This window comes from Talpa europaea (genome assembly GCF_964194135.1).
Source record: "Talpa europaea genome assembly, chromosome: 8".
Classification (NCBI taxonomy): Eukaryota; Metazoa; Chordata; class Mammalia; order Eulipotyphla; family Talpidae; genus Talpa; species Talpa europaea.
In genome coordinates this window covers 71227894-71243467 of record NC_140075.1, presented here as the reverse complement: position 1 = coordinate 71243467, position 15574 = coordinate 71227894, and the positions used below count along the sequence as shown (strand labels likewise).

The 15574-nt window shown below is 36.5% G+C and overlaps 1 protein-coding gene across 3 annotated transcripts in view; it reads left to right on the top strand.

Annotated features, from left to right (window-relative positions):
* The window catches only part of BAZ1A (bromodomain adjacent to zinc finger domain 1A), a gene marked incomplete at both ends in the record, with an annotated part of 90265 nt that overhangs the window by 63871 nt on the left and 10820 nt on the right, over positions 1 to 15574 (top strand). For 2 of the 3 annotated variants that reach the window (XM_084240911.1, XM_084240909.1), the window contains 4 exons: positions 2704 to 3300; positions 5174 to 5337; positions 6345 to 6499; positions 7866 to 8014. In XM_084240911.1, coding sequence (XP_084097037.1) covers positions 2704 to 3300; positions 5174 to 5337; positions 6345 to 6499; positions 7866 to 8014 — 1065 coding nt within the window. Of the gene's footprint in view, positions 1 to 2703; positions 3301 to 5173; positions 5338 to 6344; positions 6500 to 7865; positions 8019 to 15574 lie in introns of all 3 variants that reach the window. The other variant, XM_084240910.1, reaches the window with a different exon arrangement.

Here is a 15574-nt window from a genome sequence, read left to right as displayed (position 1 = left end):
CGTCTTAACCCCTTGTGCCACCAGGGAGGCCCCAAAGGGAGTACATTTTTAAAAGCTATTGATACAAATTACTTCTAAGGAACTTCAACTATTTCCATTTGAGAACTACTGAAGTAGAGATCCTTAGGTTTATTCTGTGTCTGTAATTTGAATATTATTTTTCCCTGGATTATTTTCTAAATGGTTATTATAAATACATGAAAAATGCCCTGTGATCAAGGAGGCTATATTTCCTGATAATGCAGTTGACTTAGAAATCCAAGACAAATAAATTTCATATGACTAGAGTTTCAAGTATACTTCTAAGTAATGGGTCAAAGGAAAAACCACAATGGAAACTAGAAAATATTTCAGACTAATCAGTACTGCACATTAACACGTTTTTGGATACCCTCTTCCTCTATACAAATCAATACCTTTTTTTTTTTTAAAGATTTATTTATATGAGAACCGCGGTATAGGCCAGATGTGCAGGAGGGTGAGAGGATTCACCAGAAACAGAGTGGAGAACAGAACAGGCAGACTAACTGAAATATACTGCTGAGGGGAGCAGCAGGCGAGACAGGAGAGATCTGCCTCACCATGTGGGTATCTCCGTGGCCGGCGGGCATCAAACTGGCACTGAGAGGCCACAGACAACTTCACAGCACTGTGCTCAACCGCCTGTGCCACCAGGGAGGCCCCAAATTAATACTTTTAATGCATATTAGGAAGGGAGAAAGGAAAATTGAGCTAGGCATTCATTTAAGAAGAGAGGTAGAAAAAAATCTCCCCTGTGAAGAAATGATAGACATGAATAGACATGATAGAAATGATAGACATGAATAGACATGAATAGACATGATAGAAATGATAGACATGAATAGAATGTAAAACTATGATGAAGAAAGACAACAAAGTTTGTTCTTTGAAAAACACACAAACTAGACAAACCTTTATTAAAACTAACTTTAGAAGATGAAAAGTTGAGTTAAAATAAAAGCTAAGACAGAAAAGGGAAACATTAAAACTACAGTTAGAGTAGAAACAAATAGAAGGGGATAACATACAGTTTTATGGCAATAATTTTGAAAATGGAAGTAAAATGTCATAATCCTAGAAAAATACAAATTGTAAAAATGAATTCATGAAAAAATCAGAAGTGTAAGTGGTCCCAAGCCATTAAAGATCTTAAATAAGTATTCAAAATCTTCCTAAAAAGAAAACATCAATCCTAGACTGTTTTATAGTTGAATTCTGTCCAACTTTAGAGAAGCAGATAATTCCAATCTTGTACAAACTCTTTGAAGCAAAAGAAGTAGAAAGAGGAAACATCCCCAGCCATTTAAACAATTTTGACAGTGACTGAAATACAAGAGAAGTCCTTTAATACAGCATAAAAGACCAGGTGGGTCACCAGGAATCCAGGCTCTTTCTGTCAGGTACTGCTATCTGGAGAGTTTTGTTGCCAGGTACTGCTCCCCTTAGCAGTATATCATCACCATGTCTCCATTCTACCTATGAGTAGATTTTAATAGAATATAAAACTGTGATGGAGAAGAACAACAAAGTTTGTTCTTTGAAAGAGACACAAACTAGACAAACCTTTATTAAAATTGGCTTTTAGAAGATGGAAGGGTGGGCATAACACAGAAATCATATATAATGCTTCTGCTATCATCTCTCAGATAAAGTTTCTCATGTAACCATGCCTACTGAGGAAAGAGGGCCTGAGATATATTGTCTATCTTTTGGATGTCTGGTGCTGAGCTAAAAAATACAGGTTCTGATACCTCAAAGTAGTGGTTAGTAAACTATAGCTAGTGGTCCAAATCTGTCCTGCCCTCTCATTTTGTATAACGCATCAGCAAAAATATGAAAAAATAAAAAATGATCTTTACCTTTTTAAGTGATTGAAAAAGTTTTTAAGTATACTTTGCAGCATGTGAAAATTATATGAAATTCCGATTTCAGTGACCATAAGCAGTTTTATTAAACACATTCATGCTTGTTCTTTTATATGTTGTCTATGGCTGCTTTTTTGCTACAATGGCAGCGTTGAGTATCTGACATAAAAGCTAAAGTATTTACTAGCTGTACTTTTATAGAAGTAATTTGCTGACCCTCTAATGCAAATTAGAGGGACTGAATGTTTGTTGCAGAATAACTATCAGACTCTGTCCCTTTAAATTTAATTTTAAACTGGTACAATAAAGAAAAATTGGTTTTATTAACAGTGTATGAGTGATTATGATGCCTTTACAAAAATACCACAGATTGCTTGGCATAAGCAATGGAAATTTACTTTCTTACAGTTCTCGAGGCTAGAAATCTAAAGCCAAAGTACAAGCAGAGTTGACTACTTGTGAGAACTCTTTCCTCAGCTTGCAGACAGTACCTTCTCAATGTAACCTCACCCAGCTTTTCCTCTGAGCTCAGAAGTGGAGAGAGTGCTGCTTCGGTCTCTTTCTCTTCTTATAAAGAGACCAATCCTGTTGGGTTAGGGCCCCACCCTCACGACTTCATTTAACCTTAATTACCTCCTTTAAGGTCCTGGCTCCAACTATAGTCACACTGGGGTTTAGGATTTCAACCTATGGATTTGGGTTTAGTCTTTAACGTATAGGAATTTAATCTTTAACATATAGGAACTTGGTATAATTTTGTATTATATTTCTCTTGAAAAATTAAAAGGATAATGATCAAGTGTTATTTCAACTATAGGGAAAAGGGGACAAAATGGATGTAAGGAATTTACAAGACAAGAAGAAGTCAACTGTATAACAACAGAAACTGTTACTGCTGATGAGGAAGAAGCTTTAAAACAGGAACATCAACGAAAAGAGAAAGAACTCTTAGAAAAAATTCAAAGTGCCATAGCATGTACCAATATCTTTCCTTTGGGCCGTGACCGCCTATATAGAAGATACTGGATTTTCCCTTCTATTCCTGGATTGTTTATTGAAGAGGATTATTCTGGCCTCACTGAAGACATGCTGTTGCCTAGACCTTCTTCATTTCAGAATAATGTACAGTCTCCAGTTCCTCAGGTATCCACTAAAACTGGAGAGTCTTTGATGTCTGAATCTACCTCCAACATTGACCAAGGTCTGTGTGATGATTCCGTGCAGCTGCCAAAACCAGTGCATAAGCCAAATCGGTGGTGCTTTTACAGTTCATGTGAACAGCTTGACCAGCTTATAGAAGCTCTTAATTCTAGAGGACATAGAGAAAGTGCCTTAAAAGAAACTTTGTTGCAAGAGAAAGGCAGAATATGTGCACAACTTGCCCATTTTTCTGAAGAGAAGTTTCATTTTTCAGGTAAATCTCAATGAAAACTGTTTTTCTCTCCCTGTAATCTTTGGTTCACTTGAACATTTTCCAGCAATTAGAACTGTATTTAAAATACCTTGTCTTTTGTTTAGGACTATGCTCTCAGTTTGAGAAAGTTTACAAAGAAACAAGGTTCTCTAGTTTCCACTGGGTTCCATTTGGATTATGAGGAACACATCTAGCAATGTGAGAAGATACATACTTTTACTGATCTTCTTGTTCCTTCATTAGTAGACTCTGAATACCCAAGGCACCATCAGTTTGAGAGATCTGATAGTGTTTCACTCAATAACGGTTTTGGCAGAAGGTCCAGGGACAAGTTCCATTAGTAATCACTTCTTTGGAGATTGGCTGCAAGGGCAGATAAAGTACCAACATTTCCTCTTTGATGGCTGATCTGTTGATGACAAACAAGAAAGCAGTAAGGGTGTTTTTCAGTATAAGCTTTAATATTACTAAATTAGGTTTTTCAGATAGAGAATCTCTTAAATGTAGCAACATACTACCACGACTACTTTAGTTTTCTTGAGGATTAAACAATTCTTTTTCTAATGGCTTTTTTGAGATTTAATTAATACACCGTAACACACCCATTTAAAGTGTGTAATTTTTGTTTTTTGGTATATTGTTATGTGCAAACATCCACAATTTTAGAAAATTTTCATCACTTCAAAAATTAACACTATGCCCTTTTGCCACCAACTTTATACCCCCCCACACACACACACAAAAGCCCTAAACAACCACAAATCTATATTCTGTGTCTTAATTTTCCTGTCTGAACATTTTTATATGAACAGTGTTAAATAATATATGGTCTTTGGTGACTGACTTCTTTTTCAGTGTTCATCCAAGTTGTTGCATATATCAGCATGTTATTCCTTTTTATGGCCAGAGAATGTTCCATTATAATATATACCATATTTTACTTTTCCACGTAGTTGATGGATATTTCACTTGTTTCACTGACTACAGTTGACTATTATGAATAATACTGCTATACGCTTTTGTATACAAGTTTTTGTGTCAACACTTTTTTTTATTTGGGTTATGTACCAAAGAGTGGAATTTCTGGATCATGTGGTAATTCTTTTTAATCATTTGAGGAACTGCCATCTGTTTCCCAAAGCAGGTAGGCCATTTCATATTCCTACCAACAGTACATGAAGGTTAAAATTGCTCCCACTTCCTTGTCAACACTTATTATCTCATCTTTTTTATTCTAGCCATCCTAGAGGTATAAAGTGATGCCTCATTGTGCTTTTTATTCATTTCCTAAATGAATGATAATGTTGAGCATCTTTTCATGCCCTTGTCATTTTATCTTTATTAAACAAATGTCTGTTCAGATTCTTTGCCCAGATTATTTTTATTGGGTTATTTCTTGTTTCACTGATTTGTAACAGTTCTTTATATACTTGTTAGATACAAGTCCCTTACCAAACATATGATGTGCAAACATTTTTTTTAAAGATTTATTTATTTATGCATACAAGAGCTGGGGTGTAGGCCAACGGTGCTGGGGGTGAGAGGATTCACCAGAGACAGAGTGGGGAGCAGACCAGGCAGATTGACTGCAATATACTGGTGAGGGGAGCAGCAGGTGAGACAGGAGAGGTCTGCTGTGCCATGTGGGATCAAACTCGTGCTGCAGTAGTTGTGGATTGCTTTATAGTGCTAATAACGCTTCACCCCTTGCACCAGGAGGGAGGTCCTGCAAACATTTTTTTTTTTTTTGCCTTTTTCTTCATTTGAAGATTTACTAAGTGTGTTTATGCCCATTATCTCTCAATCATAAGTCACATGGGACAATTGTATTTTTAATTAAAAACTCATAATAAAGGTGTTCAATAACTTTCAGATAAACTTCAAACTGATAGTAAACCTACATATAGTCGGGGGAGATCTTCCAATGTGTATGATCCATCGCAGATGTCTGCAGAAAGGCAACTTGAATTGAGACTGAGAGATTTTCTTTTGGATATTGAAGATAGAATCTACCAAGGAACATTAGGAGCAATCAAGGTTTGTACCTGTTCCCATATTTAGTTTTCTAATTATCAGAATTTTGGTCATATTTATTAATTTGTTTTGATATAGGCAAGGTATATGTGTTTTAAATAAATGTCAGGGACTAATTTATGAAAACTAACTTACTCTCTTGGATCAGAATGTTTATAAATGGATAGAAATCTTCCTTAAATACACTGTGATTATCTTTTTTAAAAAAACAATTTAGTAAACATTATTGCCCTTTTTACTATCAATTTTTAGGATTTTAACTTTTTTTTAATAGTATTTTCATCTGAGATGTTGAAATGTGTAAGGATATTTTCTTTCTTGACTAGCTCCTGCCTGCTCTGCTGAGCCTGGTTTGTTTATTGGTTTCTTTGTTACCTTTTAAAAATCTGTAAGTAATTCATGCTTGATATGTGTGTTCTAATCATTCCTTTGTCTAATCATTCTGTCATTTTTTTTTGCTACAGTCTGGTCACAAATCTTAGAATTGCTTATAATTTCACTATATAGAGAGCAAGGCATTAGAGCTTCCATGTATGAATAATACGAATTACGTTTTGTCACTAAGTAATCTTATTTTTAGGTCCCTTTTTTTTTTTTGGTTTTTTTTTGGGTTTTTTTTTTTTTCAAGATTTGCTTATTTATTTATACAAACACTGGGTACAGTCAGAAGCGTGGGAGGGTGAGAAAATTCACCAGAGCCAGAGCGGGGAACAGAACAGGCAGACTGATGAAGTACACTGCTAAAGGGAGCAGCAGGTTGCAGGAGAGGTCTGCGTGCCATGTGGGACCCTCACCCGGTGACCAGGGATCGAACCGGCGCTGCAGAGGCTGCAGGCAGCTTTGCAGCCCAGCGCTCAACTGCTGCACCACCGGGGAGGCCCTTAGGTCCCCTTTTTATTCAAAATGTGTTCTAGAATATTCATGAATTTTTCATATGTATATTGAACTTTATATCTTTTAAGAGCAACGTAGCCATTTCCCTAGGATAGTAAATTTCAGTTTTGTTACAGGTTACAGATCGTCACATCTGGAGATCAGCTTTAGAAAGTGGACGATATGAGCTGTTGAGTGAAGAAAATCATGAAAATGGGATAATTAAAACTGTGAATGAAGATGTAGAAGAAATGGAAATGGATGAACAAGCAAAAGCCATAGTAAAAGACAGGTACTAAAAGGATTTTTCTAAAGTAGTCATCACTTTTTGCCACTTTAATTGTATCATAAATGTAATCATTTTTTAAGTAAATGTTTTTATTTCTTCAAAAAATTGTGTTCTGGGGACCTCCCTGGCGGCGCAGAGGTTAATGTCTCAGCGCTATCAAGTTATTGCCAGCCCCTGCAGCACGAATTTAATCCCTAGCCAGGGAGCTAACCCACCTAGCACAGCAGACCTCTGCTGTCTTACCTGCAGCTCCCCTTAGCAGTGTATTTCAGTAGATCGCCTGTTCTGTTCCCCACTCTGTCTCTGGTGAATCCTCTTACTGCCCATACCTCTGACCCACACCCTGGTTCTTGTATGCATAAATAAATAAAAATAAATCTTTTTAAAAAATTGTGTTCTTAGCATGGGGATTTGAGTATTTATAACTACTGAAATGATGATTTTTCTAAATCTGAGACTCTTCAGTTATTGCAATTTGTATTAATACAGCCAAAAGACAACTTGTTAGGATAAAGATGATTGCTCTAGTTTTAAAAATGCCTTTCAACATAAGATTTTACTAATTTCACAAACTAACTTTATACTAGTCAGTCTTCTATGGGAAAACAGTAAATTGTTGTAGCCTTAAATGTTATCTGAACAGTAATCAAAACCTGTGTCTGTGTATCTATAAATAGGTACTTTTACTTTTTCTGAGTTGTTTTGGATATCTGCCCTTAAGGATAATTGTCTAAAAGGAAATAGTGGGGAGACATTAAACTAGCAAATAACGACCAATGTAAGGGTTGTGGTAGAAGTGAACACCCTCTGCGGCTGCAGCACACAGAGGGGAGCACACAGAGGACAACGAAGGAGTGCTAGAGGACTGACCACTGGCCAGCCATGAGACCTGAATTGGAGGAGGGTTGGTGCTGGGAGAAGAGAAAGTGTCCTCAAGACTTTGAGCTTCTCAATGGCCATTTTCTCCAATATGGAGATTTATTGCAAAGGGAATAAGATTGGAGGCTAAAGAATTAGAGGGAAGCTATAGTGTCCAACCAGTGAAAATTTAAGAGGAAGGTAGAAATACACTGCCTGAGACACTTAACCCTTGTGGCTCCTCAGCAGTGTTGCCTCTCTAAAACCTTTCTCTAAGCCCTGTCTTACCCATCTTCCCCCATTAAATATTTGACCCTGTGACCCCCCCTTAAGTGACTTGACATTTAATTTAGCTCTTGATTCATGATTTATCTCCCTTCCCTACTAGTTTATGAGAGCTCCTTTAGTTTGAGGAAAGTATTTCATTCATCTAAGCCTTCAGATGACAAGTGAACTCAAGTTTTACCTAATAGTTTTAAGTTCCATAAACTCTTCATTTTTTTAATTATAGACTTGTGGGCATAAAAACAGAAACTCCAAGTACTGTCTCAACTAATGCAAGTACACCACAATCAGTGAGCAATGTGGTTCACTACCTGGCAATGGCTCTCTTTCAAATAGAGCAGGGCATTGAGCGGCGTTTTCTCAAAGCTCCACTTGGTAAGTATCTGTTTTTATTTCAAAATATTAGTAATGTTTTAAATAATCTTGAACTTGCTCTTTAATGAAGAGAACTTTATTGGCCAACAGTAAGACTGATTGACTAATTTGATAACTGGAGATTGTATTAAAATATGAGTACTTTCAGGTGAGATTTATTTTTTAAATACCTAAACACTAAGGTTTTTTTAGTTATTCTAGTTAATTATTGATTTTCATGGGTGTATTTTTTAAGTTGATCTCTTTTATAAAAGTTTCATCAAAAGAAAGGTTACTGAAATCTGACTTGCCCGACCCTGAATAATCAAAGGTTATATATAATTTTTCTTCCCATTATTTATAACAGAACCCCAAAGATACAACTTAAATGTCTACCATTAGGAATAAAATTAATAAAGTATAATTACTAACCTGAATGCTGTACTAAATCAGAAATGTTAAAAGGGACACAGAGGAGGAAATGCTCTCTAACTTATGGTTAGTATGATAGAAATGATACTGTCTGGATCATGTTTCAGCAATTTATGAAATTAATATGCTTTAAGAGACTTAGGACCATTCTCACTGAATAAGGGATCAGGAAAAAGACTAATTATAATAAAGTAAAAATCAAAATCAACAGACAGCTATAAGCCAGAGACACACTACAGAGGGGGAGAAGGGAGTAGGATCAAAACAAGGGGGGGTGGGAATTTTACAGGGACAATATCCAAGATGAAAATGCATACATTGTACAAAAATGAAAAATGATGTAAAAATATATAAAATAAAAAAGAAAATAAAAAAGAATAAATTTTTAAAAGTTTATGATCACATAGATATTTGAAATGGTGTGAAATATAATAAAAATATTTTAAATTTAAAAAAAAAGAGACTTGGGACCATTGTGTCTTCAGGAAAATTTTTATGTTATAGCTGTCTCTACTTCCCTGTGGCTTTTCTGAAATTTTAAATTAATTTATAATCCAATATAGTGATATAATTCAACATAAATTTATATTGAGATCACAGTAGTGGATACTGGAAGAAACAATTTTTAATTTTTTTTAAATTGAGGTAACACATTGGTTTACAACATTATATATGATTTAGAGGTATGGGATCACAACCTCAGGTGTATGATACCAGAAGAAACATTTTTCATTTTCTTACATCATTGTTAATTTTTGTCCAGTATTTGATTTCTCTCCCCAAGTCAGTCCTCATAGTTCTCCCACCACCATAGCACCTGTGAACTATCATAGTCCCCTATGTGCTTCCCTCCTCCTGCTCTCCCTCCCCTTCTGTATGCCTCAATTCTATGGTTAGTTTACAAGTTTTGCTTTTTCCTGACCCTTTGTTTGGTTTCCCTATATTCCTGCTATAAGTGAGACCATCTGATACTTCTCTTTTTCCTTCTGACTTATTTGTCCAAGCATAATCCCTTCCAGCTCCATCCATGTTACTGCAAAGGGCATACCATTGTGTATGAATGCCACATCTTCTTTCTATTCATCTGTTTTGGGGCATGTAGGTCATTTCCATAGCTTACCTGTTGTAGGTAGTACTGCAGTGAACATAGGAGTGCTGGTTTCCTTTCAAATTAGTATTTGTGTGTCCTTTGGGTAGATTCCTAGGAGTGGAATCACTGGATCATATGGCACATCCATGTTTAGGGTTTTGGTTTTTTTTTTTTTTTTAAATTGGTTGATTGATTGATTGATTTATACATACGTACGTACATACATACATACAAGCACTGGGTGCAGTCAGAAGTGCAGGAGGGTGAGAGAATCACCAGAGCCAGAGTGGAGAACAGAACAGGCAGAAGGACCAAAGTACACTGCTGAGGGGAGCAGTGGGCTGCAGGAGAGGTCTGCGCGCCATGTGGGACCCTAGCCCGGCACTGGGGATTGAACCAGCGCTGCAGAGGCTGCAGGCAACTTTGCAGCCCAGCGCTCAACCGCTGCGCCACCAGGGGAGGCCCTCATGTTTAGTGGTTTGAATCTCCACAAAGTTTTTCATAATGGCTGAACCAGTTTGCATTCCCACCAGCAGTCTGAGAGGGTTCCTTTTTCTCCACATCCTTGCCAGCATTTGTTGTTTCCAGTTTTTTTAATATGGGCCTTTCTCACTGGTGTGAGGTATGGACTCTTATTGTGGTTTTGATTTGCATCTCCCTGATGATAAATAATGTTGAACATTTTTTTTTTCCAAATGACTGTTGACCATTTACATTTCTTCTTTTTTTAAGATTTATTTTTATTTATGCATTCAAAACTAGGGTACAGGCCAAAGGTGGGGGGAGTAATGAGAGGATTCACCAGAGATAGAGTGGGGGAGCAGAACAGGCAGATCTACCAAAATACACTGCTGAGGGGAGCAGTAGGCAAGATAGGAGAGGTCTGCTGCACCATATGGGTCAGCTCCCTAGCCGGAGATGGAACTCATGCCACAGTAGCTGGCAACAGCTTGCTAGTGCTGAGACTTTAACCCCTGTGCCACCAGGGAGGCCCTTGCATTTCTTCTTTGGAGAAGTGTCTTTTTAGCTCTTCTGCACATTTTTTGACTGGGTTATTTGCTTTGTTTTTGTTGAGTTGTGTAAGCTCTTTGTAGATCTTTTATATCAGTCCCTTATCAGTTGTATGGTATTCAAATGTTTTCTCCCACTTAGTGAGATGTCTCTATTTTGGTTATTGTCTCTTTTGCTGTACAGATGCTTTTTACTTTGATGTAATCCCAGCTGTTTATCTTCCCCTTCATTTTCCTTGCTTCTGGAGATAAGTCCTCAAAGATGTTCTTAGGTATATGTCATGGAGTGTTTTGCCTGTGTTTTCTTCTATTTACTTTATGGCTCCAGGTTTTACATTTAAGTTTTTACTCATTTTGAGTTATGTGTGTGTGTTTGTATGGTGTGAGGTAGTAGTCTAGTTTCATTCTTTTCCATGTGGCAAACCAGTTTTGCCAGCACCATTTATTGACAAGGCTATCCTTGTTCCAGTGTGTATTCTTTGCTCCTTTGTCATACATTAGTTGACTATATATATATGGTTTTATTTCCGGGCTTTCAATTCCATTGGTCTCTGTGTTTGTTTTTGTTCCAGTACCATTCTGTTTTTATTATTATAGCTTTATAGTATAGTGTGAAGTCTGGGAGTGTAATGCATCCCTTCTTCCCCCTGTTAGTCAGGAGCACTTTGACAGTCTGCTTTTAAATTGAAGCACTTATAGCCATTATCTCGTTATTCTAATAAACTTTTTCATAATTTTTATAAATTGGTATTTCCATCATAAAATTTTATCTCACTTTGCCGTTGAAAGTAGCAGTTATAAAAAATAAAATACTGTGATTGCAGCTCACAAAAATACTAGAATTTATCTTTGCTCTATATCACTTTTACTTCTGTCTTCAATGTTCCTTTTTTGGTTTTTTTTTTCAGTACTAATATTTTCAGTCTAAATCAAATTATACAAAAGATCTCTGTATTATTTCTTAGTCACCTTTGAATTTATATTTATTTCAATTAAAATTTACTTTGTACATAAAGTAATCTTCATAAGTATATTACTACTACTACTAAACTCATTAATCCCATAATTCCAAAAAGGATAAGAGATAAAAATTCTGCTGATGTTTCTACTTTTGAAATTGCATCAATCAAATTGTTATGTAAATTCAAGGGGAAGAAATAAATCTAATTAGTGTCTGTACATTTTATCCCTGCATCTTATTAAATATTTCAACAGAGGGAAAAGTTGAAACACTGGGAAATGTTGCAATTTATCTAGTAGGTTATGTGAGTGCATGAGAGCTATAGCTTTTCTCATGCTAGTTTGTATACAGTAATGTTTGATTCATTTCATTGAGAGAGAAAGGAAACTGTTTTAATTTTGGATCTTGAAAAAAATAGCTGAAATAAGAAGAGTTCAACTTCCTTTTATGGTAGATGTTGGTCAGTGTCAAATGTTGATCCTTTATTATGTGGATATTAACTATCCATCATTGCTGCCCCATAAAAAAACAAATAGAAGACTTGATGTCTGCAGCTCTTATTATATGTTTAAGCCTTTGAAAGGTCTATTTTTTTTTTTGTTTGTTTGTTTTTTAAATAATAAATTTTATTTTTATATTCCCCCATACAACTGCACATGCCCCATTCTGACCCCAATCCCTCCCCTCCCGGCCCCCACCCCCCAAAAAGTGTCTCTGGTTCATAGTTTTTTGTTGATTTTGATTTTCACTTTCTTATAGTTATTCATTTTCCTGGTCCCTTATTTAAGTTTTCTAGATTCCTGCTATGAGTGAGACCATCCGGTATTTTTCTTTTTCTTTTTGGCTTATTTCGCTGAGCATGATCCCTTCCAGCGCCATCCATGTTGCTGCAAATTGCATGTGTTTATCTTTTTTGAATGCTGAGTAATATTCCATGGTATATATGTACCACATCTTCTTGATCCAGTCATCTATTTTTGGGCATTTGGGCTGTTTCCGAAGCTTAGCTATTGTAAATAGTGCTGCTATAAACATAGGGGTGCAGGTGTTCTTTGGAATTGATGTTTCTGTGTCCTTTGGGTAAATACCTAGGAGTGGAATTGCTGGATCATATGGAAGCTCTATGTTTAGTAGGTCCAGAAATCTCCACACAGCTCTCCATAGTGGTTGGACCAGTTTGCATTCCCACCAACAGTGCAGGAGAGTTCCTTTTTCTCCACAACCTCGCCAACATTTGTTGTTGCTAGTTTTTTTAATATGTGCCATTCTCACTGGTGTAAGATGGTATCTCATGGTAGTTTTGATTTGCATTTCCCTGAAGACAAGTGATGTTGAACATTTTTTCATATGTCTGTTGGCCATTTGCATTTCCTCTTCAGAGAAGTTTCTTTTTAGCTCTTCTGCCCATTTTTTGACTGGGTTATTTTCTTTGTTGTTGTTGAGTCTCATCAGCTCTTTGCAGATTTTTGTGATCAGTCGAAAGGTCTATTTTGAATGGAACAGCAGGAGATAGAGGTATCACTGGGATTTTAAGATAGTCTAAATATTGGGAGCAAGGTAATCTTAATCTGGGAAACATAAGAGGGTTCTACTTTTTTTTTTTTTTTTTAAAGATGTATTTATTTATTTATTTATTTATACAAGCACTGGGTACAGTCAGAAGCGTGGGAGGGTGAGAGAATTCACCAGAGCCAGAGCGGGGAGCAGAGCAGGCAGAAGGACCGAAGTACACTGCTGAGGGGAGCAGCGGGCGGCAGGAGAGTTCTGCGCGCCATGTGGGACCCTCCTCTGGTGGCCGGGGAGCAGCCGGGGATCGAACCGGCGCTGCAGAGGCTGCGGGCAGCTTCGCAACCCAGCGCTCAACCGCTGCGCCACCGGGGAGGCCCAAGAGGGTTCTACTTTATGAATGTTTATGTACAATATTAAAAATTCTTCATCCTCTTGATAATTTTTCAACATCACAAATTAACTGTAATAGGAATCATTTAAAGTATTTCATATCTTAAGGAAACAAATAAAAAATTACTTACGTTCCATTTTCCCTAACATATTCCTTTTATTCTAGTAATCATTGGACTTTTTGTTTCAGTTATATAGATAAGATGTGTGAGAAATGTTTTAGCTTGGTAACTTCATCACTTAAAAAGTCATGCGTACAGTTAAACCCTTAAGCTATGAAAGAAATCCTCAAACTAACTTTATCAATTTGAAATTAGGTAACACAGAAAGTAATACAGATCAAAGGGGAGATAGAAAAAAAAAGGACAAGAAAAAGAGAGAGGAAGATCAATCTAGTATGAGAGATGGTAAATTTTTAACTTTTTAAAGAATTTTCTCATAAAGAATTACTTTACTTGCTATATTGCTGAATACTAATTTACATTTAGGTTTTGACCGAAAACCTTGGCTATTTATTTTTTAGATGGGAATGGTGTTGGTAGCAAACTTATTGAACAATATTGTCTTCCTAACATATTTCTTTCTCCATTTCAGAACTCAGCTAATCAGATACTTAAATTGGGACATAAAAAAGTTGATATTCTTAGTATTCTTAGTTTTTATTTTATTCTCCGGGAAACCTACATGGCATGGTCACATGGATTACTATGTAGTGGCTGTTATTCAGTATGAGATCTCCTGGTGTAATGATCATTGTGACTCTACCAATATTTTATATTTGTAAATTTCTTTTAATTAGTACTTCCCTGAGGAATTTAGCTGTGCTGCATAATGAAAGATAAAGGAAAAGATATTTCTGCCCTTGAGAGTTGTAGAACATGGAGAAAAGAAGCAAAGTTTAAGATAGCATTTAACAGAAAAATGGAATCAATTGTGTGTACTGTTTTGTATCCTTAATTACTATGTGAAAAAAGAAAAAGGTAGACACCCAACATGGACTAGAATATTTCAAAGGGGTTAGGAGTAGGAGAGTAAGAATGGACATTGAGCTAGACTGATTTAATTTTCTCAAGCACTTCTTTGATCAAAACCTATTGTGTTTTCAACAGCCTTTCAGTTAAAAACCATTCAAGCTGATTTACAAAGATACCCATTTCTTTCATTCTTCCATATTAACTTATGCAACCTGTTTCTTGCCTTTACCTGTAAGAATGCCCTCTGATTTATCCAGATAAATTTCTCCATAATTTTTTTTTTTAAGATTTATTTATTTATACAAGCACTGGGTACAGTCAGAAGCGCGGGAGGGTGAGAGAATTCACCGGAGCCAGAGCGGGGAGCAGAGCAGGCAGAAGGACCAAAGCACACTGCTGAGGGGAGCAGCGGGCAGCAAGAGAGGTCTGCGCACCATGCGGGACCCTCCTCTGGTGGTCGGGGAGCAGCCGGGGATCGAACTGTCGCTGCAGAGGCTGTGGGCAGCTTCGCAACCCAGCGCTCAACCGCAGCGCCGCCGGGGAGGCCCCCTCCATAATTTTTGAACTAGCAACTGTTCCCACTCAGTCCAGAGCTTTTCATAAAGCCTTATATTAAAAAGCCAAGATATATAGAAATTACAAAATGAGAGGTTTGAGATAACTCAAATGCATTTAAATGGGTTCACTTTCCTCTTCACTAATATTTCTCTTTACTTTATCTGAAGTCATTTGACCTATTCATTATTTTCCCTCTCCAATTGAGTTATTAATCTAAATTATTTTTTAAAAGTTCTGATGTTTTATCAGATTGCTAGTTATCTACACATTTTTAATGTTCATTTCTTAAAATATATTAAACAGGATTATTTTATATTCTCTATCTAATTCTAATTTCTCAAATCTTAGATTTTTCTGACTCTCACTTAACAGTGTTTGTTTCCACTTATACCTGTGGGTTTTGATTGCTAACTCTATTCCTCACAACCTGGTCTATGGAAATTTAGGTTGTAAAAACCGTTCAAGACTTTGCTTGCAGTTATACATTCTCAGGACAGAAGTTGTGTATTCTCAGGACAGATTATTTCCCCTTTCTGCCCAACACTAAGGTCCAAATGAGCAGATTTCCTTGTTTCCTTTCTTTCTGTGTACCCTTTTCCATCCTGACACTTGAGTGTAGCCTTTTAGGATCCTAGCTTTTTAGAGAGAACTTTTGAC